General features: G+C 45.6%; 1 protein-coding gene and 1 long non-coding RNA gene across 2 annotated transcripts in view; both read left to right on the top strand.

The window, feature by feature from the left end:
* The window catches only part of LOC127049021 (maestro heat-like repeat-containing protein family member 2B), a 47,231-nt gene extending 38,285 nt beyond the window's left edge, over window positions 1-8,946 (top strand). Inside the window, exons 33-38 of the mRNA XM_050949230.1 lie at window positions 3,693-3,830; window positions 4,043-4,154; window positions 5,871-6,017; window positions 7,196-7,378; window positions 8,431-8,586; window positions 8,785-8,946. Of these exons, the coding sequence (XP_050805187.1) occupies window positions 3,693-3,830; window positions 4,043-4,154; window positions 5,871-6,017; window positions 7,196-7,378; window positions 8,431-8,586; window positions 8,785-8,883 (835 nt within the window). The 3' untranslated portion in view covers window positions 8,884-8,946. The remainder of the gene's footprint in view (window positions 1-3,692; window positions 3,831-4,042; window positions 4,155-5,870; window positions 6,018-7,195; window positions 7,379-8,430; window positions 8,587-8,784) is intronic.
* A 147-nt stretch (window positions 8,947-9,093) lies between these two features.
* Window positions 9,094-13,445, top strand: LOC127049077 (uncharacterized). Its single transcript, XR_007773870.1, has 5 exons — window positions 9,094-9,222; window positions 9,510-9,612; window positions 10,723-10,788; window positions 11,615-12,679; window positions 13,207-13,445. It is a non-coding gene; the product is annotated as an uncharacterized LOC127049077 (long non-coding RNA).
* Window positions 13,446-24,081: the final 10,636 nt, after the last annotated feature.

Genomic DNA, 24,081 nt, shown 5'->3' with positions numbered 1-24,081 from the left:
GGTGACATGGGCTTTTATTTGAGACTCATATGGCAATCTTTTAGTGAACTAGAATGTACATAGCAGACCCCTCAGCATCCACTCTGTGCCCCTCCCCAGTTAACACTAAGAGATTCCTGTGTCATCAGTTGACTTCAGCTCTGGTAGCCCATTAATGTACATGTCCCACCAACCTCACAGCATTATTAGTTTCTATTATTATTGTGTTTCTTTATTCCGAGCCAACAAGGTGCTCCAATTACAGACTTCCTAGTTTTATAATGTCTCTGACTTTTCCTAGGAGACCAGGATCTAAACTCTGTTCACGGATGGGCAGCAGGTATAAAATAAACATAAGGAAGTACGACTTCACACAACACATGGTCAACCTGTGGATCTCATTGCCAAGGAATGTTGTGAAGGTCAAAAGTATAACTGGGTTAAAAAAGAATTAGATAAGTTCATGGAGGACAGGTCCATCAATGGCTATTAGGCAAGATGGTCAGGGATGCAACCCCAAGCTCTGGGTGTCCTTAGGCCTCTGACCACCAGAAGATGAGACTGGACAACGAGGATTGGATCACTTTATGATTGCCCTGTTCTGTTCATTTCTTCTAAAGAAGCTGGCATTGACCACTGTTGGAAGACAGTGTACTGGGACTAGCTGGACTATTGGACTGATCCAGTAAGGCTGATCTTATGTAGTGGCCACAGTGAGTCAGGTTTTCAAGCATGGGTGCCTAAGTTTTGTCCACAAAACTTGAATTTGTTCCCATGGATGGGTACCTAGCTATGTGATCGCTGGTGCTGCAGACACAAGTGTATATACTGCTCATGCTGTTGGCCCATGCACAGGCCAGATTTAGGTACCTATATGTGACGGGTGGTATGCTGTGCCCCAGCCTCTTCCATGAACACAGACTGCTCGGAGTCTCTCCAAAGTGTTCTCGGGATGCCGGCTCCTGAGATCCTGGTGGTCAGAGATCTGCAGACTGTTTGACCCCAATGGATGACCTTAAGTCACCTTTACTCTTGACTTTTGTTTTCTCTCTCCTCCTTCTTGTCTCTCAGAGGACTTCTCCATCCTCACCTTCTCTGTGGCTTGTACTTTCGTGTCTAGGTTCCTCCACCCCCTTTCATACATTTCCTCTTTACCTGGCCCTGCAGGTTTTACTTCCACCCTCCTGGGTGTCCACACATGCCTTGGTGTCCTGGTTAGAAAGGGATCCCAGTCCATGCCCAGCAGAAGGCAGTGTGGCAATCCATCCACTACCCCTACATGCTTCTGCCTAAACTTCCCCTTGATTTCCAGAGTCACCTCTGCCATTGGGCAGAATGTATTGTCCCCATGGACATATTCAGTTTTGATCCTACCTCTGGGAAGTATCCAGTGGGGTTTCACTAACTCCTGCCTGATCAGCAAACAGGATGAAGCTGTGTCCATTATTCCCTTTGGTGGCTCGTCCCTACCCATACTGGTATGGTAGCTACTTTCTTTTTCCTTCCCTGCCTGGGAGTCTTGTCCCAGCCACAAAGCTGTGCAAATTCACAGTCCATTTTAGGACAGTCTCTTTTTAGCTGTCCTTCACGTCCATGTCGGAAGCACACTGCAGGCTAAGCTCCCACTACAGTTCCTTGAGGCTCCTCCCTCTTCTTCTTGCTGCCCTTCCCATCTGGAGGCACTCTGCTCCTTCTCAAATCTAGTCCCTTAAACCACTGACTCACTCTGGGAATGTCCGTCTCTGCAAATTCCTCTGTAACTTTAACTGTGGGGTGCAGATTAACTGGCTGGCGCCATGTAACCCATACTCAGGTATGCTCAGGGAGACTCTGAAGAAACTTCCAGAATCTCCCTGCCAGTTTGAGTATCTGGCCTTACCAGTGAATGGCCCAATCTTTCAATTTCTATCCAAATGCACAGAAGGATAATCCCTCAATCCATCTTTCAACTCTCCATTTCTGGCAGTACTTTTCTATGGACAGGCCCCACCTAGTCCAGCATGGCTGCTTTAATCATGTCATAATCTCTTGCCTGCTAATCACTAAGAGCCATATATGCGCTTCCCCAGTTAAATAGGGTGTCAATCGAAGGGCCCACATATTTCTGTCCCTGTGAGGTCTCACTGCTGCTCCTTTAAGAGTAACCAAAACCACATCAGGGTTGTTTGCATGTCCCATTTTACAGAGTCTGATCTCCTGTGCCTGGTTTCCATTTCCTGTCACAGGACTTGCCAGACTTTGGAGGAGTTGTTGCCAGATCTGGGCTTGCTCCCATATCAATTCTTGAAGGCTCTTTTGCTGTTAAACCTACCAGGCAAGCAAAAGCTGTTCTTCTGCATGGTGAGATTGTTGGAAGGTCTGTAGGGTATTCTACACCAGCAGTTCCAAACCGGGCCGGTTTTAGGGGGTCCACCAAGCAGGGCTGGCATTAGACTAGTTGGGGCTCAGGGCAGAAAGCTGAAGCTCTGAGCCCAGCCAGGCTGGAGCCCTGAGGCCCAGGACCTGCACTAAAGTCCCGAGCCCCTGCACCCTGTGGAGTTAAAATCTAGAGCCAGGAGCCCCAAACTCTGATGCCTGGCAGGGCCAAGGCCTGGAACTGGGCCATGGAGTATTTATAGCATGTTGAGGGTGGGGGAAGGCTCAGAAACAGAAAGGTTGAGAACCCCTGTTCTACACTTATCTTTGCTGCTTCGCCATCCATTTCAGTGTGTTCCCTCCATCACCCGGACTGCCAAACCTCTACCCTGGCTTCTCCAGCAGGCTCTCCATTTGCATAGATAACAGGGAAATCCCTGATGAGCCCCCTGCTGTGACAGAGAGGGGTGTTGCACCCCCACATCTTCTACAAACCTTGAGACTTTCTTGTTTGTAAGCATCAAGGTATCGTCTATTTAATCCCCCTACCAATACATAGCACCTTTATCTTGTATCTCAACTTTCTAAACTCTTCTCCAAAATGGGGGGTAAGGTGTTTCCACTCAGAGACCTCACTTTGTCAGGCTTTCTCAGCTTTTTGTCTTTTTGTTTCTCTTAGGGTGACCAGACAGCAAGTGTGAATAATCAGGACAGGGGGGTGGGAGTAATAGGCACCTGTATAAGATAAAGCCCCAAATATTAGGACATCTGGTCACCCAAGTTTCTTTCTCTGTCTGTTCCCCTCAAAGGGCTCCTGCCCATGTCCTTTTACACAGTTTCCCTGTTAATGGAATGATGGGTTCCATGACTCACTTGCCCCAGTCAGACCTCGTAATCAGGTATACCTTTGGCCAATTAGGCCTTCTGTGAGGAACTGAATTAGTACTAATGGTGACCAGCGTGCTGACTCAAGTGCAAACCCTCAGCACTCTGTCACATCATATCTGGAGATATGACCCCAAAATGTCCATTAGTGATCACCAGACTCTATGCCCCCAGTTTTTGGGTCCTGATCATGTATCTTTTCCATATCATTGTAGTCTTAGTGCCCATGCTCCATGCAGAAAGGGAAAAATGACTGCAAAATTTTGTCCCTAGCAAAACTAGTTATATGAGATGTATGAGACTGAAACTTACCTCCCGGCATCAAGTCCTTCCAGGGATGCTGCTGTCCAGGATATTGACAATGGATGAACTGTTGATAAACAGCAGACCTGACAAATAACTGGGGCTTCCTGACTCTGTTCAGGCTGCACCTTCCTACCGATTGCTGCAGTTCTGTGCCTCTCTTTCCCCAGGTTTTCTGTCCAAGCATTAGAATCTGTGCTTTTCAAAGTTGGGAATGCGAAACTGGTGAGACCACTCAGGGAGCAGGGAACATGGATTCTGCTTGAAAACCCCCAGACTCACCATGAGGGAGTGTGTCTGCTGGTGAGGTAAGAGATCTAGGAGGCATCATTTTATCCTTGGGAATCAGTAGCAAATAGAATGGCTGAGAGGGAATCTCCAGTTTTTAGCTTTGTGGGGGGTGGTGCCCTGGGTGGAAACACGCAGCTCCCACTCATAGATATTAGAGATGTCTGCTCAGAGCAGCTGAGCTTTTTGAAGTGTGCGATCGACCCCATAAGTGGTTTCTTTTGCCTTCCAGTGTTCTGCTAAGATCTGGACTAATAACACCTGAAATCATCCAGAGCCTCCTCCCCTGGGTGAATTCCCCGACAGAAAACTACCGAGTCACCGGCACAGCTTTCTTTGCCCAGGTAAGACACCGGGCTCTGAAGAGCAGTTTCACCTTTAGACCATTGTCTGTTTGCCTTTCTTTCGGGAGTTGTACAGTTCAGTTCATAGGAGTAATTGTCATTTTAGATTGTAGAATGGGTCCCCTTTTATATGGAAACCTGACAAGGAACTTCATTCTACCTTTCGGAGTCATTCTCTCTCTGATATTTGTATTGCTGTCATTGCCTATACTAGCTGCACAACCACGGGGGCTGGCTGAGAGAGATACAGACAGAGTTTGGATTCCTGGACCTCTTCTGCCAAGTCCTAGTGCTGATACTAACCAACAGCTCCTGATTTTGGTTTAGCTCAGCAGATCTTCTGAATGAACCTGGTGTCCTAATACTATAAAACATGCAACATACAAATACCTTCACATCTATCATAGGATCTCATTACTGTAGTATCTGAGTACCTCAAAACTCATTAATGTATGTATGTATCCCCACAACACTCCTGGGAGGTAGGGAAGCACTCTTATTCCTATTTTACAGGCAGGGAGCTGATGCACAGAAGGGCTAAGTGATTTGCCCAAGGTCAGCCAGGAAGTCTTTGAGGGAGCAGGAAATTGAAGCTGGGTCTCCTAAGTCCTAGGCTAGTGTGATAACTGCTGGGCCATCCTCCCTTTCCACCTCCTTCCTCTAACATCTGCATCATATTTCCCACTTACACTAAGCAACTATCTCAGGGGCTCATCTGGTTCTAAGAAAAACAATCGATCTGTGCCTGGGATGGGCTGTACCGGGGCTTTGAGGCTTCTTCCAAGAGGCCCTGTGGTCCTACTGCACCCTGCCCCAGGAAAAGAGCCACAAATCTGGGTCTGTCTAGAGAGCCCCCATGAAAGCAGCCAATCAGAGCCCATCAGGCTCAGCTAAAAGGAGCTGCAGGGCCTTAGCAGGTCAGTTCCTGGCAAGAACTGGAGGGGCAAGAAAGGATGCTGCTCTGTGGCCATAGAAATTCAGGGGATTGCCAGAGTTTGATTCTGGCAGCATTTGCTTAAGTTGGGTTTGCAGGAAGAGAGTCCTTAAGAACTTTAACCTTGAGGTGAGGGTGAAGCTAAAAGTGGCCGGTAGGAAGAAGCAACAATGAACTGAAATCAAGCAGTGCCTAACTACTGTTTACAGGGTCCATGGTTTGGAACTCAGAGTTATGGGTAGGCCCTGGTTCCCCTATCACTTACAGTGGCATAAGGCCCAGGAAGGGGACAATGCTTATGGAGAGCTTGAACAAAGGGCAGAATTTCAAGGACCCAGAGTTGGGGCTGGAGACTCTAGTGAGGGCAATGGGACTGTTCTTGACTACCCCAGAAGGGGTTCATTTGGCCTTTGAGACTTAGCCAGAGGCCTGAGCCACAGAAGACTCATTGAGGTCGGCTGGCAGGGTGCACCAGGGGTGAGAAAAGGACTGTAGTATGAGACCCAGCCACTAAGAGGCTCTCAAGAGGTGAGTGGATCCCTATTATAGTGCCCAAAAGGAAAGCTCCATGTTTTTAAGACATTTCTCATTTGTGTGGAATGATAAAGTTACAGTGTGTTAAGTGGCAAATGTCAGAGGGGAAGCCATATTAGTCTGTATCTGCAAGACTGTGGCTGTAGGAGGACTCCTTGTTGTTTTTAGTGTATTCCATGTCAGCTCAAATTCTATTCCCAATCTTTATGATCATATTGGGGATAATGGACATGTCTATTTTATTTCAGCTAATGAGTGATCCCATGCTCAGGGAGAAGAAGTTCCTTAAGAGTGTCTTACACATCTTGGCGGAAAGGTCACAGGATAGGAACAGCATTGTCCGTCAGATGGCTGTAAGAGGCCTGGGAAATATAGTCAATGGGGCGCCTGAGAAGGTATGAGAGATTACTGAATAAGATGCACCATAACTAGAGAAACCAAGGGAAAAAATTGTTCAGAGTTTACAGAGACTGCACACAATGCACTATGCCAAATTCTGTTCTCTCTCTCATACCCTAGTAACCTTTTTGCAGTCAATACAGATCAAGCTGGATCCTTTGGTAAGCTGGGCATAAGTAAACAATGTGCATTTTAATATGACCATATGTAAATGTATACATCTAGGAAGAAAAAATGCAGGCCATACTTACAGGATGGGAGACTCTATCCCAGGAAGCAATGACGCTGAAAAAAAACTTGAGTCATGGCAGAGAATCAGTTGAACATAAGCTCCCAATGCCAGTTATGGCCAAAAGGCCTGAAATGATCCTTGGAGGCATAAACAGAGGAATCTTGAATCAGAGTAAAGAAGTTATTTTCCCTCTGAATATGGCACTCATGTGAGCACTGCTGGAATACTGTGTCCAGATCAGGTGTCCACAATTCAAGAAGGATGCTGATCAGTTAGAGAGGATTCAGAGAAGAGTCACAAGAATTATCAAAGGATTGGAAAATAGACCTTTAGTGATAGATTCAAGGAGCTCAATCTATTTAGCTTTACAAAGAGAAAGTTAAGGAGTGACTTGAGGACAGTCTATAACTACTCACATGGGGAACAAATTTTGGTAATGGGTTCTTCACATTGGCAAACAAAGGTATAACAAGATTCAATGGGGAAAAATGAAGCTAGACTCATTCAGACTGGGAATAAGGCATCCATTTTTAATGGTAATTTTAAGTAACCATTGGAACAATTTGCCAAAGGTTGTGGTGGATTCTCTGTCACTAGCCATTTTAAAATCAAGATTGGATGTTTTTCTAAAAAATACACTCTAGTTCCAACAGAGACTATTTTGGGGAAGTTCTGTGTTATGCAGGAGGTCAGACAGGATAATCACAATGGTTCCTTTTGGCCTTGGAATCTAAGTAACTAGAAATCTAATAATAGGATTACAAAGGTGTATTATGACACCGAGTTTGGCTCATTGTAGCTAGCACCTGGTCTGAAATATAGCTATAGGTCTCTGGCGTGAGAGGGGGTTGATGAAATTCCCACTGCTTCATAACTGCTAAAGAAAACTTCTTAGAATTGTGATCAGTGATCATTGTTCTTTAATGTCCTCTGTTTGTCCAGGTGAAAAAGCACAAGAAGATTCTTCTGGACATACTGATCGGGGCCTTACATGACATTTTCAGTTCTGAAGTCATTGGCGAGAGCATGAAAGCACTGGCCAAAGTCCTGAAGGAGCTGAAAGAGAAGGACATTGGTTCTTCCTTCAGAGACCTCACCCAACAGATCCGGACCTACTTTGACGATGTATGTGAACAGAACTGTCGAACCCCAGTTCAACTGAACTTGATTAGACTCCATTTGCGATGTGTGATGTGAACTCCCTGGGATTGCTCATGTCAGAGATTTTAGGCTCTAGGGAAGAGATGTGATTTATGGAGGAGGAGAACATTAGGAGGATGGGGATGACATCCCTGCTCCCACAGTCTCACCCTTCTGTTCTTCTTTATTGCCACTGAGAACCTCAAAGAAAGTCTGAATACTAGATTAGGTAGCTAGATAACCATGAAAAGGGGGTTACAGAGTGCAATAGAGAGTGCTGGCCCTGCTCTATACTATTTTTATATGAAAGGGTTGGAATGATAATTCTCTTTAGCAGAGAATTTTGAGATTTCAAATTTTGGTTTTGTTCCTATTTGTGGGAACCCCTCTCCCCAAACTTCAAAACTCCTTGTGAAACAGAATTACTATGCTCAACCTAGCTCTACTGGAAGCCTTGGCCTAGAGCAGTCTGCTCTCAGACTATCTCAATGCTGGGAACCTGGGAGCTAGGGGTGCCAGGGAGTTGCAAATTTGAGAGCCAGAACTCCAAGGGTCATAGAATCATAAGGTTAGAAGGTCATCTAGTCCAACCCCCTGCTCAAAGCAGGACCAGTTCCCAGCTTTTTACCCCAGTTCCCTAAATGGCCCCTTCAGGGACTGAACTCACAATCCTGGGTTTAGCAGGTTAATGCTCAAATCACTGAACTATTGCTCCCCCTAAAGCTGGGGGCTTGGAAGCCTACAATCTCAGTCAGCCTGCTAAATTGGCTGCCAAGGATCTGAATGGGTGCACTGGCAAGACACCAGGCATGTTTCTAAGGACCTCTGCCTGGCTTCTGGAGGAATTTCATCAAAATTGAACTGGCTCTAAAATATTTTTATGAATCAGCAAATTCGAACAAAAAATTGGTTAATTAAAGTTTTTCCAACTAGCTGTAGATGGAATCACTCTACTTTAGCATAGAAGAGATGGCTGTGTGAGGTGTGTGATGGGATTATCCCTTACTTACCAAATTGTGGGGTTTTCTTGGCTGTAGGAGGATGATGCTCTTCGCTCAATGGCCTTTGTCCTATTTGGCATCCTGGCTCAGCTGACAAAGAAAAAATGGAAGGCCTATTTCACCGAGCAGGTTCGAAAGAGCTGGGTCACACTTCTGCTGCACCTGCAAGACCCAAACCTCGAGGTTTCAACGGTAAGACTGACAGTGACTTATTTACTAAGCCAAAGGAATCTTCCTCCCAATGCCAGGGGAGCTTTGCTATTCCTGCTTGTTGTGGAGGCCCAAATTCTCCCCTTAGTTCATTGCTCTCCTGCTGAGTCAGTTCCAGCCAGGTGGGTCCATAGCTGCTTCACCAGAATTCAGGATAGGTCATGCATCTTACCCCTACAGGTCTTTGTTCCTGTCTGTCTCTGCACCCCTGGCCCCTGCCTCCCCAGAACAGAGGAGAGACCACAGCTGTGCCTGGTGAAGCAGCTTTCATCGGTATAACTGTTCCCAAAAGACATGGATGCTACCTCCAGGTTTCAGTGGAATCTCTCCCCTCTATTAGTCATTCCTGCATGTTTCTGCTAATTACATCCAGATGAATCCCTTTTTATCCTGGAGTAGATGCGCAGTCACACAGATGAGTTCCCTTTGATTGAACACAGCACTCGGTAGGGAACAATTCAGTGGTGTGACACTCTTTTTCAAAAATGCAGAGCTACATTTCACCTCTGTTTCCCATTTTTGGGACTGAAGAGACTCCAACATGCAATTAATAAGCACCTTGGTGGCACAGACGAGTTGAATCCTAAAGAGCTCCAGGAGGACATTTGCAGACACCTTGTGAGTGAGCTGTTGAACTGTGTGAGATTATTGACTGGAGTAGCTTGTGGTGGTGTAGAGGGGTGTGTTGGGGCGGGATGTGTGATGGACAATGTAAATAACTGTAAGGGTGGGATATATGAGGGAGGGTGATGGGAAATGTAAATCTGCCCCAGATTCCTATTTTTCCCACTTCTACCCAGCCACCTGTTCTTTCCTTTACTTACCTGTGGTTCGTAAAAGCATGTGCTGGCAGTCAAAGGGCACTTCTAGCCAGAGAGAGCTCATGTGTCCTTGATTTCCTCTAGGCCAAAGAGAATGCAGAACTGCTGGAGAACTTATACAAAAACACCATCATGTACTTCCATAGCATCTGGGAAGGGATCTGGGCAGTTGCTGCCAAGTTAGCTGGTGAGAGATGATGCCCAATGTCCCTTTTGATATTCCCATTGAGGGAATAAAATCCCACTGTGCAGCACTGAGCTGCCATTACTCTCTCTGTGCCTCAGTTTCCTACCCATAGATGGAGATGTTAATGTCCCTACCTCTCCAGGGTGGTGGAGGGAGGAATTCATTAGTTGCTATGAAGTGCTTCGGGATTGTTGCAGGGAAAGCACAGTGCAATCATTTTGCAGTAGCGGCTGGGACACCGTCACGTAGGGCATGATTACACTTTGAGCTGGGGGTATAATTCCCAGCTTGATGAGACACCCCCGCACTAGTCCTGTGTGCTAAAAATAGAGAGTAGCTGTGATGGTAGGAGCAACAAGAGGTTCAACCACCCCAAGTATGATCCCATCCAAACCCCAAAGTCTATTCTCAAGGTGGCTGCTCCTCCCACTGCTTGTGCTGCCTTAGCCACATACTAATTGTAGCATGCCAGCGCTGTCAGAGCTAGTGTGGGCCCGTCCCATTGAACTGGGAGTGATACCCCTAGCTCAAAGTGCAGACCTACCCAGTGCTGTTCAGTGCTCCTCTCTGTGACTTCATCACTGGGAGGCATGCAGCCCACCTCCCCATAGCGCCTGCTGTTTCACCTTCCTGGCCACAGCACCGTGTCAAGGAAACATTAGGTTCCTCTTCTTTGGCCCTGTGCCCTCTTCTCCTTAGCACACCCATGTGAGACAGGCAGGCATTGTGGCTCATCTAAGGCTCACCTGTCAGTCACCTTGTGAGATCCCTGCTTAGAACTCACTCATTCCTGGTCCCAGTCCTTTGCTCAGACCACTAGATCAAGACACTCTCTTAGTATGTCTCCAATAACTGACTGCAGTGGCAAGAGGAGCACAGACTGTTTCAAGCAAATGGGATTTCTGTAAACATTCTTTTTTAAAAAATGTCTCTCTCATTCTCTTCAGTGTGGACTGTAAACTGCTCTAGCATCCTCTTGCCCACAGCTCACCTGTAGGCCCACAGTAAGAGATGCCAATGACCTGTCTAGGGGCTGCCAATATCACTTTGCACTCAACAAGGGAAGGTTTTATTATTGTTGCTGTTATTTATTTTACGTTTTGTATTTAGACATCATCCTGAAACACACAGACATGCAGCGTATGAAATGGCTGGACCTGGAATATCTGCTGATGTGTAAGTAGTAAATACAGCTGAAGTCCTGTTCATTAGTGAGTTGTTATAAAGGAATTTAGCTGACAAGTAGCAGTAACCGATACCACTGGTGCAAAGTGCATCAGCCACACATCAAAGGACAAATTCACTCTTGCCCAGTAGAAAGTCAGCTTTAATTTCCCCTGAAGGAGGAAGCTGCAGAAGGTGTGATATGAGCCAGTGCATCGCCTGGTTGTCCTGGCAATGCCCCCTCCCCAGCCAGTGCTATCCACTCTTCGGGCTTTATTGGCTCTCTGTGGACTCCCCAAGTGAGAAGTAGCCACTTTCTGCTACCCCAAATTTCCCACCAGCAATTTTCTTCCAGTAGGTGCCCTATATCATGCACAAACCAGCTTGGACCTGGCTTCTGTTAAATTCCAGGTTTAGTTGAGCTCAGGCAGTGGCTCCTGAATAAAGCTGGAAAATAACTTAAAAGTGGAAGTTATTGAAAAAATGGATCTTCTTCCATTTGCAGCAGAGTGGACGACTTTCTGGTAGAGTCAAGGTCTCCCCACAGTTGGGAGCACGGAAGGAACCAATGGGGGAACCTAAAGCTTTGTTTGTATTGGAGAGCTGCTGTAGCATGATATTCAGAAGTAATAAGTCTCCAGCTATTTCAGGCACAGGGGACTATATGAAAAGTGAGGCCTATTCATCTCTCATGTATTTTCCACCCCAATAGAAGGTCTGAGTCCAGTTTCACATTTTTCCATGTGATCATTTTGCTCACGTACTTCAAGGTTCTGTGATCACACTTAGCTGTGATTTGACAGTCTGTTCACTAACATGATGTCCTCTGTAATTTCAGCTCTCCAGGTCTTAGAGAAAGATCCAAGTCCCACTGTCCAGCTGGTGGCAACTGAGATCATAAGTAACATCTGTTCTGGTCGAGTGCTTGAGGAATGAAGCGGAACGGAGACAAACAGAACAAGGCGCTCCAGTAGTATAAGGGCCCTACCATTAATCATATGTTAACCCCACCCCTTGACCCAATAAGCCCTGCCCACTGGTCATCGGAAGACCCAGCCCATGGGGTATTACTTCTGGGGCCAAGGCGGACACATGACCAGAAGCAATATGTGTCATGTGACCCCTCTAAGAACTCCTCCCACTGTCCTCTACCAATCAGGATGGGTTTCGCCCCAATAGGAATGTCCCGAGAGACGATCTGACCAATCAGGTGGAGTTCCGGGGCAGGTGACCTGTCCGGAAGTGATTTGTGTGACTCCTCTAAGAACTCCTCTCACCATCGTCTACTGATCAGGAGGGGTTTCAGCCACTGGGGATCACCCCAAGAGAAGATTTGACCAACTGGGGGGAATTCTGGGGTGGGGTGACCCGTCCGGAAGTGCTTCATGTGACCCCTCTAAGAACTCCTCCCACCACCCTTTACCAGTTGTGATGGGTTTCAGCTGCATAGGACTGCCCCAAGAGGAGACTTGACCAAAATAGGGTAGGTTCTCTTAAGGGGTGAACCGCCCAGAAGAGGGTCGTGTGACCCCTCTAAGAACTCTTTCCAATGTCCTCTGCCAGTCAGAGCGCAGCACCATCACCCCATAAATCCCAGCGCTGGGCAGAGGAGGCCATCTCTTACCAAGAAGACGTGTTTTATGAATTGTGGAAAGGCTGAGAGGAGACATGGACTCCTTTACCACCCCCCTGAGAACTTCGGACTTTGTTTTAGCCCTGAGGACCTTTGGGCTTGTATGGATAAAGCACTATAGCAGTAACAGTTCCGAGGAGGGCCCTTTGACTCTACCATTGATAGATACCTCAGAACCCGACCCCAAACCCTCGTGACAGGGCCAGCTCCAGATACCAGCCCACCAGGCACATGCTTGGGGCGGCACCTCGGGACGGGGCGGCACTCAGGGTTTGTTTTTGTTTTTTTTTTTGACCGGCCGAGCGGCGCTGGGGGGAGGAGGGGCTTGTGAGGCGTAGTGCCATGCTGGGGGGCAAGGACTTGAGTGGTGCGGCGCTTGGCTGGGGAGGGCTTCAGCGGCACAGCACTCGGGGCGGTGGGGACTTGGGCTTGGCGACACTCAGGAGGGGCGGGGGACTTGGGCAGGGCGATGCGACACTGGGAGGGGGTGGGGACTTGGGCGAGGCAATGCTCAGGGGGATCGGACTTGGGCGGCATGGCGCTCGGGAGGGGTGGGAGACTTGGGCGTCGCGACGTGACACTTGGAGGACACAGGGACTTGGGCGATACGAAGTTCAGGGGATGCGGGGACTTCGGCGATGTGACGTTCAGGGGAGGTGGTAAGGTAAGTGAATGATTAAGAAGCGACAATCAATCATGGGGGTATAATGGGGTTAAGAATCGACCTGGCATTGCATAAATCTAAGAACAAGCAGTGGGGCGCTAACACTGTTTTTTGTCTGAAAATCTCTCAACAGCGCGACGATGCCTTTCAAGAGGCCTTTGAGAACTTACACATCGGTAGCCCTGTCGTTCATCAGCTGTTTTTGCTCCTGTTTGAGACGCAGATCTCAAGAGGAAAATCCGGAAAAGGACAAAATAGAAAAATGAACCAGCTCAGAGTCCCTCATTGTAGGGGTCATGGTGTCCATTTTTACAGATGGCTGTCAAAGGTTGTGTTAAACCAGGCAATTAATTAAACTTATTTAAATGTGTCCATATGACTGTATCCCCCTCCATGCTTGTGTTAGTAAAACACGGTACCAGGAACAGTCCTGTCTCCACAGACGGCTCTGTTAAAGAAAATATATTATACCCCCAGGGAACCTGGGAGCTTTGGCAAGGTGAATCCCCTTTTTCGAGTGGCCAAAAAGCATAGTAAAACTTTAAATAGAAGACAGGCAATGGCTTGGCTTTCACACCAGGAGGCTTACACTTTACACAGACCGGCTCAAATACGTTTTAAAAGAAACAAAACCATTGTTTCAGATGTGGACGCACAATGGCAGGCAGATTTGGTAGATGTGTGCCGGTTCTCCAAACACAACAGAGGCTTTAAGTACATCTTAAAGGTGATAGACATCCTATCCAAATATGCCTTGTCCTTAGGCCTAAAAGACAAGATGAGTGGTGAAGTATCCAAGGCCTTTAAAACTATTTTTAACGAAGGTCGTGCCTCAAAAATTACAAACCCATCGGTGGAAAGAATTTTTAAACCAACCTTTTATCAGGTTGTTAAAACGGCATGGCATTCACCATTTTGTTACTAATAATGAAGTCAAAGCAGCAATTTAACAGAACTTTAAAAAGATATGGAGGATGTGGAGATATTTTACAGCCCATAACACCTTTCGCTACATTGACGTGTTATCTGACTTTATAAAAAGTTACAACCAGAGCTTTCATAGAACTATACGTACCAGACCAGCTGATGTTAATCCTTCACATTCTCTGAAGATATGGAAAATGGTTTCTAGAGATGGTTTTAAAATAAAACTGGTTGTTGCTTCTTTTAGAAAAGCTGAGCACGTGAGACTATCTAAAATCAAAGGAGCCTTTGAAAAAGGTTACGAACAGACGTTTACTGATGAGATATTTATAGTGAATGAAGCCTTAAACAGGAGCCAGAGACCTGTATACTGATTAAAAGATTACGAGGGTGAGACAGTTACTGGATCTTTTTACCCTGAAGAATTACAAAAAGTAAACCCCAAACAAGACAGGATTTACAGGATCGAAAAAGTTCTAGCGGATAAAGGAAAAGGGAGAAAAAAGCAGCTACTGGTGAAATGTTTGGAGGGTGATAAGTTTAACAGCTGGGTGGAAGCTTTTCAACTCTGTGACATTTAGACATGAACAAAACAAACAAACAAAAAGATTCCTCCTGCAAAGACAGAGCGAAAAATGAGTGACAGCGAGTTTTACATTACTTTGCCCAGCAATGCCAGCTCTGCAGTTTTTCCTCAAAACACAGCTTGAACTTTACAATACGGCTAATTAAGCCCTAGGATCTCCAGAGTGCCTGGGAGGTGAGGTTAGTGGAAATACAATACCCGCACAGCCAGAACACTATCAACGAAGACACCTCTTTTGAAATCACCTTTGGAGATATGGCATGGAATTTTATCCTACGACGAGGTTATTACTTGTCCATACCCGAATTATTGGATCATATGAACAGTACTGTGGCTCATCATCCCAAACCACCTGAGGTGGTCATGAAGTACGACCCTGTGGGTAGAAAAGTTAGTCTTAAATCCATCGATTTTACTTATATGTTTTCTACCAGCGGGAAGCTAGCTAACATTCTAGGTTTGGGCCCCAAGCACAGCGTCCAAAAATTCCCCTTCTCAGCAGACATCACAGGGCTTTTAACTTTTTGTGTCTGTTCACAGATATTGTAGAACACCAGTTTGCGGGGGATTTTTCTGTTCCTCTGTTACGCTGTGTCCCTTTCCAAGGAAAGAACAATGAGTTTGTCACCATCACCTACGATAAACCTCATTACGTTCCTGTCAGAAAACACCACATCGATACCATTACCATTGAAATAAAGACAGATCAGAACAGACACGTCTTATTTCGCTTTGGCAAGGTGATCGTCAAGGTGCACCAGTGTCCTCGGAGAGAGCGAGGTTTCTAAAAGGTAACACATTAAGGCGATCCTAAAAAATTACAGCGACCCCACCATCTATAGGAACTGTTACAAAGCCCAGGCGGGATATGCCCTTCCTGGATGTACGGGGCTTGCATGGGTGGAATATTCCGTAACCAAGCCTCTGCAACCAGGCTTTGAGGCAGGATGCTGTGTGAGAGAATACATGAATCTGGTACAGACAGCTGGTAAACACATGAAAGATCGTTCTCTGTTAATCAACCGTGAGGAGTTTGCACAGGGTTACACCTTGTTTGCCTTTGACCTGTCTCCCGACCAGGAATGCGCCGATCACTGTTCCCTGATTAAAACTGGGAACCTGAGAGCAGAAATAGGTTTTGAGATGGCTTTAGCCATCACCGTCAGTATGATCGTGTATTTGGTTTTTGACAACGTCATAGAGACAAATCAGAGAAGAAATGTTCTGCTTGGCTATACGTGAACATGGGCACCGTGCAGCTCTCACGTGTCTCATCAATGACCTCTTACACAAAAAAGAATCCCCTTATGATTGGCTCCCTGGCAACAAGCTGTCTCAGAGACCCTTAGGTTTGGTGGTCAACACGCATCCACATAACCAACCTGGTGAACACTGGCTCACCTTGTATCTGGCGAAGTGTAACTGTGGAGAGTTTTTTGACTCATAAGGGCACCTCCCCGAATAGCGTGTTGTTTCCTAAAAGCATTATGACATTTTTAAACAAAAATGCCACAGACAATGTGTTTCACAATAGACAATTACAAGACCCCCACCCTGTCACCTGCAGCAATCATTGCATGTTTTTCTTACATCATCGTAGCAAGGGTTTATCTTTTGACTGGATTTTAAAATTGTATTCTAACAACTTAGTGCAAAACGACCAGATGATGATGAATTTTGTAAAAACTAAATTTAAATTCTTGGGCATATCTAGCCTTGCTCAAAACATGTTTCAACAAGCCCAGACATGCGTATCTTGCAATGATTTTTATAGCCATGTTATCCAATACTCTCAGGCATAACAGACAATGTTTGTTTGGCATTATCCAACACATTTTTTATAAAGTAACTTTTCCCTCAGTTGCTAGGCCCCACAAGAATTGCAGAAAAGGGGTGTTTCCACCTCGGATCCATTTGAAAAGCCATAGGACAGGGTTTTAAACTCTTCTCCTAGGACCCTCTTATTGGAAACGACTTTCTGTGTTTTCTTAAGGGTTTTTGTCTCTATTTGCCACTGATTTTTGTTCCTTATGATACAGAGCTGCTGCACCTCTATCTTTTTGGAGGTGTTTTCTCACAGGCCTGTGCGATAGTCCAGAACTAGATCTTTCAAACTGTGAAAGTTGATCTTTTCACAGTTTGCTACGTTCAGGGTAATAGCTTTGACTTTCATACAGGCCTTTCCTCCCGACAGCTTATACTCGTATGTTTTCGGGCCTGCCGACACAGACTCGGTGATGTGTTGATCTGGCGGGATCTTGCTTGTGAGGTCCCCTAAATAATCCCGCAGAGGGGGATTCCAGTCATCCTCCCTTTTCACAAATATCACCAAGTCAGTATCATGGTACGGGCACCGCTCTTGCAACCTATCTAGCAGGTTGTATAGTTCTAAGCGGGCATAAGCAGTGGTGAAAGAGGCTATGAAAACATTGGTATTTCCAGAGACAGAGTACCGGTCTTTTGCATCCTTCCAAGACACTCATGCTCTTTCATCGTCGATAAACTCGCAGGATGAAACCTTGTAGTTGGAGCAAAACAGGTACTGAAAGAGTTCGTCAGGGTCTCTCATGCTGCTGGTATTAGGTAGGTTTGTGAAGCAGAGAATATTATTATTACTATTATAAATCACATGAAACTGTCTTGTAAACTTAAAAATAAAACATTCATTAGGGTATTTTTCTATTTAAAAAGTCATAGCTTTAAAACAAAATAATCCATTTCAGGCTGTACAACATACAGGAGTTTTGAGTTTATTTCTACCACTTTAAAACAACAAACCCACAAACTTTTTTTTAAACACACTTCATTTTGCAAAATAAAAACCAAACGGCTTTTAAAATCAACTTTTAAAATCCAGTTTAAAACACATTTTGTACACAAAAAAACCCACCTTGTTAGTTTGAAACACACCATTACCATCAATTTGCAGTCATATACTTTAAAAAAAAAATCCCACCTATGTTTTACAGAGAGAGAGAGTTTGAAACACAGTTTGCAACAAAATAGTTTTCAATAAACCCACATGCACTTAAAAGCCAATTGCAGAAAGTTACCTTCTACTGCAGGATAAAGTGTTGCAGGCACATGCTTGTTCTGTTCCCCCCAGGTGTGTTTGGGCCTTTGGATTAAAGAACAAGCAAAAACTGTTAGTTAGTATTAGCCCCAAATCCCTATACAACCTGTGTAGTATCTGAAGTTATTAAGCAAAACTACACTTAAAATGGTTTTTACCTTGGCCTGGTGATGAAATGCAATTTAAAGTTACTGGTTCCATGCTAAACAGATCACACTGCAATAAACACAGGCATCATTATTTACTAAGACAGCATGGCCAACGAATGATATTATATCATATATATTTTCAGAGTTTAAAACAGGGAGCATACCTCCTCTTGCAGTCCAGCAGCCATTCAAGAGAATTTCTGTTGAAAAAAAATAGTCTCCAAAATACCTGAGGTTTTTATATCATCCTAACCCTTTGTTTCAAACAGACTTCAAAATAGTAGCTAGCAGGTTGATTTGATCGCTACAGCTCTGAAATACTAGATACTTAAGGACTTTAGGCCCCTTCTTAACATTTGCTTTTGTGAGCTGGGGTGGAGGAATTAAGCTGTCTGCACAACTGAGCTGCTTTCGGCTACATTTTTTTCTTTTAGTTAAAATAGATTTTTCTGTAGGGCCTTCTTGCAGTATTAAACAGTAAATCCCCAACCCTTAATGTAACTGTCCCCATTCCCAAGTGGAGACCTTTTGCAGATATCAGTACATCTCTTTGGGACTTGTTTTTTAAAACGTTTCTTTCATGCATAAAGTTTGGGGTGGCGGTTGAAATAAAATGGTTGTATCACAACCATAATAAGCCCCCCAGAGCTTTTAAATGTTTGATTGTCTTTAGAGCACATGCTTGTTCTAAAGCATGGTGAAGGTTTGTGAACCCTTGAGACATTTCAGTTTTGGCTTAGACCCTTGTGTGTGTGGGGGGGAGGGAGGTGTTTGTTTTTTTAAATATATTAATTTAAACTTTTAATAGCTTTGAGTTGCTAGAAAGAGTGACCCATAGCATTCAAACAACTCCCAGGTCATATTTAAACTGTCCAATGAGTTCTGCCAACCCCTGGGTCCTTTAAACTGTCCAATAGCGCTCGATCAACTCCAGGGGTTATATTTAAACTGTCCAATAGCAACTGCGAATTCCTGAGGTTTTATTTCATTTCCTATTAATCAGAACTCACCCACCCACCTCTCTTACTATGCGTGCACACCAGTCAAATTTATCCCTATGGCAACATGGGTAAGTAATCACAATTACCTTCGCTATTCAGTGGGGGTATGGTTAAAACCATTCACTTCAACAGAATGAGACAACTCTATTGTACTCAAACACATCTCTGAACCATCCCTGTTTGTTTTACTGTTGTAAGCAGAGTCAAGATGAGATCTACTCTGACATCTGGTGGTGAGCTGTGGAAAAGAACGTCAGGGGCTGATCATGAGCCCACAGTAGCCCAAATAGTCACTTTGGCTACTGTGGGATCCCCAGTTTCTCTGTTATTGAGGCAGGAAGAATAAAATGTTGTTATCCTGATTATGTGAATCAAGGACAGTGGAACTGTACTTGGCCTTTTATAATAGAGGGATTCACCTTCAACTAAGTAGCACTAGCTAGGCAAGGGACATGGGTTCCAAAACCCAGTAAATTGAGAGAGACTGGGGACAGGTTTTTGTACCTGGTGATGGACTGATCCATCCGCCAATTCCATTGCCTCCACTGTGTAATGTTAGTGCTAATTTTGATTTCAAGAGGAGTTTGGTTACAGACTGCAGAGCGGTATTCATTTTGGGCTAATGGTGAACAAGTACTGAGGTCCCCCTACAACTTAACACAGTAAGGTGGTGATTTTAGCTTGTAGTAGGGGAGCCTCAGTGGCCCACTGGCTGGGGACTTGAGCCAGTTTTGCATTGTGTTATTGGAATGGAGTTCCTAGATACTGAACCCAGTCCTTGTTCTTGCCAACTCTGGTGGGCAGAATGCTTACACTGTAAACACATTTTTAGGATTTCCCCCCCTCCCACAACATACATTTCAGCTTTTTGCTGTAAAGGGATGTCTTTTTTACACAAAAACACAAAAATTAGATTCTCACAAACCATTTTTTTTAATTTAAAAGACATACAGCTCCTTGAAAAGAAACCAAGAGGCTCCATTAAAACTTTTAGCTCACTTAAGGGCCAGAGACTTTCTAACAGAAAGGCAGATAGTCACAAAGCCCCTTTCAATAGATTTCTTTTTAAATGTACATATTTAAATTTACAAATTTACATATAAAGTTGAAGTCCAAATCACACAGTCATGGTGCCGTTGGGCTGGGGCATCTATGACACAACCGTCACGATCTTCAAAAAGCTTTTCCCTAAGACAGTGATTAAGAACAGCACAAACAGCAACGCATACAATAGTCCACCTAAATTTTTAAGCTCACGATGTGGCGCTGGGTCAGCGAGTTCCATGCCAAACCTTCTCCTAAACTCCTTATAACCTTCATCCTCAAAGTCCTCTTCAACAATTTTTAGCGACATTCAGCAAAAACAAGGCAGGCCCGGTTCATCTTTGCTACTTGATGCAACGTTGTCCAGGGCCTCCGGGTCCTCTAGAAAGGCATCATCGAGCTGTCTCAGACAAGAAACAAGTGTAAGTTCTCACTGCTTGTTTTTTAGATTTACACAACCCCAGGTTCCTAACCTCATTACATCTCATCATCAACTGTTGCTTCTTAATCATTCATTTACCTGAGTGACATCTTTTCTGTTCAGCTTGTCCGCCAGTAACTCCTCCAAGCAATGATCGCCTTCCTCCTCCAGGGTGGTGGACAACGAGAGGCCACCATGCTCATCAGGGTGTCTCATGAAAGGTTGGGCTTCGGGTTCAGGTTCTGGCATATCCATCAATGGCTGGGCCAGAGGAATCCCCTTGGCTGCTCCCTCATCCTCTTCGGAACTGTTGCTGCTGTAGTACTTTCTCCACACAAGTCCAAAGGTCCGTGGGGCTAAAACAAAGTCTGAAGTTCTCAGGGGGATGGTAAAGAAGTCCACGTTTCCTCTCAGCCTTTCCACAATTTCTGAAACACGTCTTCTTGGTAAGAGATGGCCTCCTTTGCCCAGTGCTCAGACTTATGGGGTGATGGTTCTGCACTTTGATTGGCAGAGGGCATTGGGAGGAGTTCTTAGAGGGGTCACATGACCCTCTTCTGGGTGGTCGCCCCATCCCAGAACCTGCCCTATTTTGGTCAAGTCTCCTTTTGGGGCTGTCCTCTGCAGCCGAAATCCATCGTGACTGGTAGAGGGCGGTGGGAGGAGTTCTTAGAGGGCTCATACGAACCACTTCTGGATGGTCACCTCGCCCCAGAATTCCCCCCAATTGGTCTAATCTCTTCTCAGGGTGGTCTCTAGTGGCTGAAGCCCCTCCTGATTGGTAGAGGGCAGTGGAAGGAGTTCTTAGAGGGGTCACACAAACCCCAGAACTCCCCCTGATTGGTTAAATCTTCTCTCAGGACGTTCCTCTCGGGGCAAAACCTATCCTGATTGGTATAGTGGAAATAGTTCTTAGAGGGGTCACATGACACACCTTGCTTCCGGTCATGTGTTTGCATTGACCCTGGAAGTAATACCCCATGGGGTGGGGCTTCCGATGACCGGTGGGCAGGGCTTATTTGGTCAAGGGGTGGGGTTAACTTTTGAGTGACAGTAGGGCCTTTACACTCCTCGCTCCTGCTACCCAAAATTGGAATAAGACAGAGGCAACTATAATACTGGGCAGTATTCACCATTGTCCTACTGCTCAGATGCTGTAAGTGAGAGAAGAATCAGGCCCTGTAAAGTAGCTTGGGTTGATTTTTATTACTCAAAGCATTTTTATTACACAGCAGGACATCTAATCATTCTGATGGACATGCAGCCTCTGGACAAGCTCGGTGATAAGCATGTACATTATACTGATTGCTAAGGGGTCATTACTATAGTAACAGCCAAGTCCTGGCCCAGATCCTCAAATACACGTGAGCTCTAGACTCGGGGTTGTTCTAAATTATGCTGTCTTGTAAAATCCATTGCTGCACTGGAGATAGCTATAGCACAATGCGTACTGTGTGTGCCATCTTCTGTTTCCAGCTCACACCCCATATACTTGGGCGGGAAGCTAGGAGTTGGTGACATACAGCCAGCTACACTGGTTGTACACTCTATATGCTGGTTCTCTGGGTGTTAGGGATTTGCGCATGCTGGGGAATTCCTAGCTGCCTCTTAGGGCAGCTTTATGGCTTCTTTGCTCTGCTCCACTGCAACATAGGACAGCAAAAGGGTGACTTCACAACTAACCCCACCCCTATTGATGCACCTACCTGTGGTTGTTAGGAGTCTGAGTTTAGGTAGCCGGGTTTGAAAAACCCACTCACCTGGCATCAAGTTGTCTGATGGCAACCAAAGGCCAAATATGCCTTTAAACATCAGTCCCCTTGTTTTTCAAATATCTATTTGAAACACAACAATGCTGATAGAGATTTAAATGCCCTAATCAGGACCTCTGCAGGTGGCTATAATGGATATTTAGGCTTCTACCTGCAGATTTCAGTGCTTAACTTTAGCCGCCCAAGGCCTTTGTATTTGTCTTGCCCAAGCCTATGAGTTGCTGAGTGTTCTCAAACTCCCACCGAGTTATTGGGAGATAAGGATGCTCTGTCCTTCAGAGAAGGTGCTCAGCTGATCTAACTCATCCTCCAAAGTTAGCTACTATGATCCTCCACTTCATAGCAAAAGGTCACTGAATGGCCAGGTTTCTAGTCTCCATCACCACCTCATTCTCCAGTTTACTGTCCCCCTGGTTCAGGGCCTGTGAGGATTCACCAGGCAGCAGTTAGCAGAGGAGGGCAAAACTCAGAGGGAGTCTGGGATGTTATTGCTGATAGTTTTCAATGAGGAGAAAATGTTCCTGTAACAGTTGACTCTATTAAGTAATATGAGTTCCCCTAATCTTGTAGTGTTTCCTGTTTTGGTGATTGTTTTCTCTACCGTATCCAGCAGTTTATCCCCGGTCCATGTTCTCATATTGTTATTCCCTAATATTCTCCACTCTGTTTATGTGTATTAAGGGGCACTGGACAAATCCTGATGACTCTTCACATTTCTTTTTCAGGTCCTGGCCGTGTATCTCGCAAACAAGGTCATATGTAAATATCCCAGCTCCAGATTTTGTATGTACTGTGCATACATTTCCTATTAAACTGTTTGAAGTATCTGTTTCAATTGCTCAGAGGCCTGATTTCGTCTTTCAGAGAAATTGGGGCTTCTTCAATGTCCACTGTAACCATGATGTGGGGGCTTCCTCCCTTGCCCTTTCTCCGTGGAGCTTGAAGACTTCAGCTCAGCGCCTCTTTCGGGTCTCTAACCACACTTCCAGGATCCCCACAAAGCTGGCTCTAATCCCTGTAGTTAGTGACCTGGGGTCTGGTTCTTAATCATATTCTCTTCTTTGTTTTTCTGGGAATTCAGTGTTGCTGATAAATTCTGGGTTGTAAGTGGAATGGACTGTGTTCTGGTGAGTTATCTTCCCTCCTGTCTAGCCTGCGGGAGGTCCACTGGAGCTGTGGAACCAGCGGACCCTCTGTGCTTGGGGCGGCAAAATGTCTAGAGCCGCCCCTGGTGAAGGAAGCCAAGTCCCTGTTTGTGTACGGCAAGGCTTTATCTGAGAGGAACCATTGGATTCCATAGCTTCCCCCACTGCACTACAGGGGAACGACTGTCACTAGGTATCTCTGATAGGGAATGTCCTGCTGTGCTCACTGGTCTTGTGACTTCTCCGTATCAGGGACCAGCTTATTTTGTTAATAATGCACATTGGACTAGAGCTGGGTGAAGGCTGTTGGGGCAGTTCACTGTGAGGCTCACCATTTAAACTCCACAGTTCAGAGAGTCCTAGAAATGTAGGGCTGGGAGCGTCCTAGAAAGATCATCCCATCCAGCACTGTACTTAGACCATCCCTGACAGCTCTTTGTCCAATAGGTTCTTTAAAACCTCCAATGATGGTGTCACAGAGGGTGGGAGTGGATTCACCGTGACTCTCAGCCAGCCAGTAAAACAGAAGGTTTAATTAGACGACAGGAACACAGTCCAAAACAGGTCTTGCCAATACAGACAACAGGACCCCCTTTAGTTATGTCCATCTGGGGGCCACAGGGAGACCACAGCCCTGTTGGTCGGGTTGCCCCTCTTCATTTCCCAGCCAGCTCCAAACTGAAACTCCCTCCAGCCTCTCACTCAGCCTCCCCTCGGCTCCTCCCCCAGCCTTTGTGTTCTTTGTCCGGTTTCCGGGGCAGAGGTGTCACCTGGCCTCCAACCCCCCTCCTGGGTTCTCATGTTACATGCTCAGGTGTGCTCCTTTCCCCAATGCAGGCTGTCCCAGCACAACTCCCCTGCCAGCTTAATACTCCCCACTCAGCATTCAAATA

The sequence above is a fragment of the Gopherus flavomarginatus genome, chromosome 4, assembly GCF_025201925.1.
Source record: "Gopherus flavomarginatus isolate rGopFla2 chromosome 4, rGopFla2.mat.asm, whole genome shotgun sequence".
Lineage (NCBI taxonomy): Eukaryota > Metazoa > Chordata > Testudines > Testudinidae > Gopherus > Gopherus flavomarginatus.
This window is presented reverse-complemented; position numbering and strand designations above follow the sequence as displayed.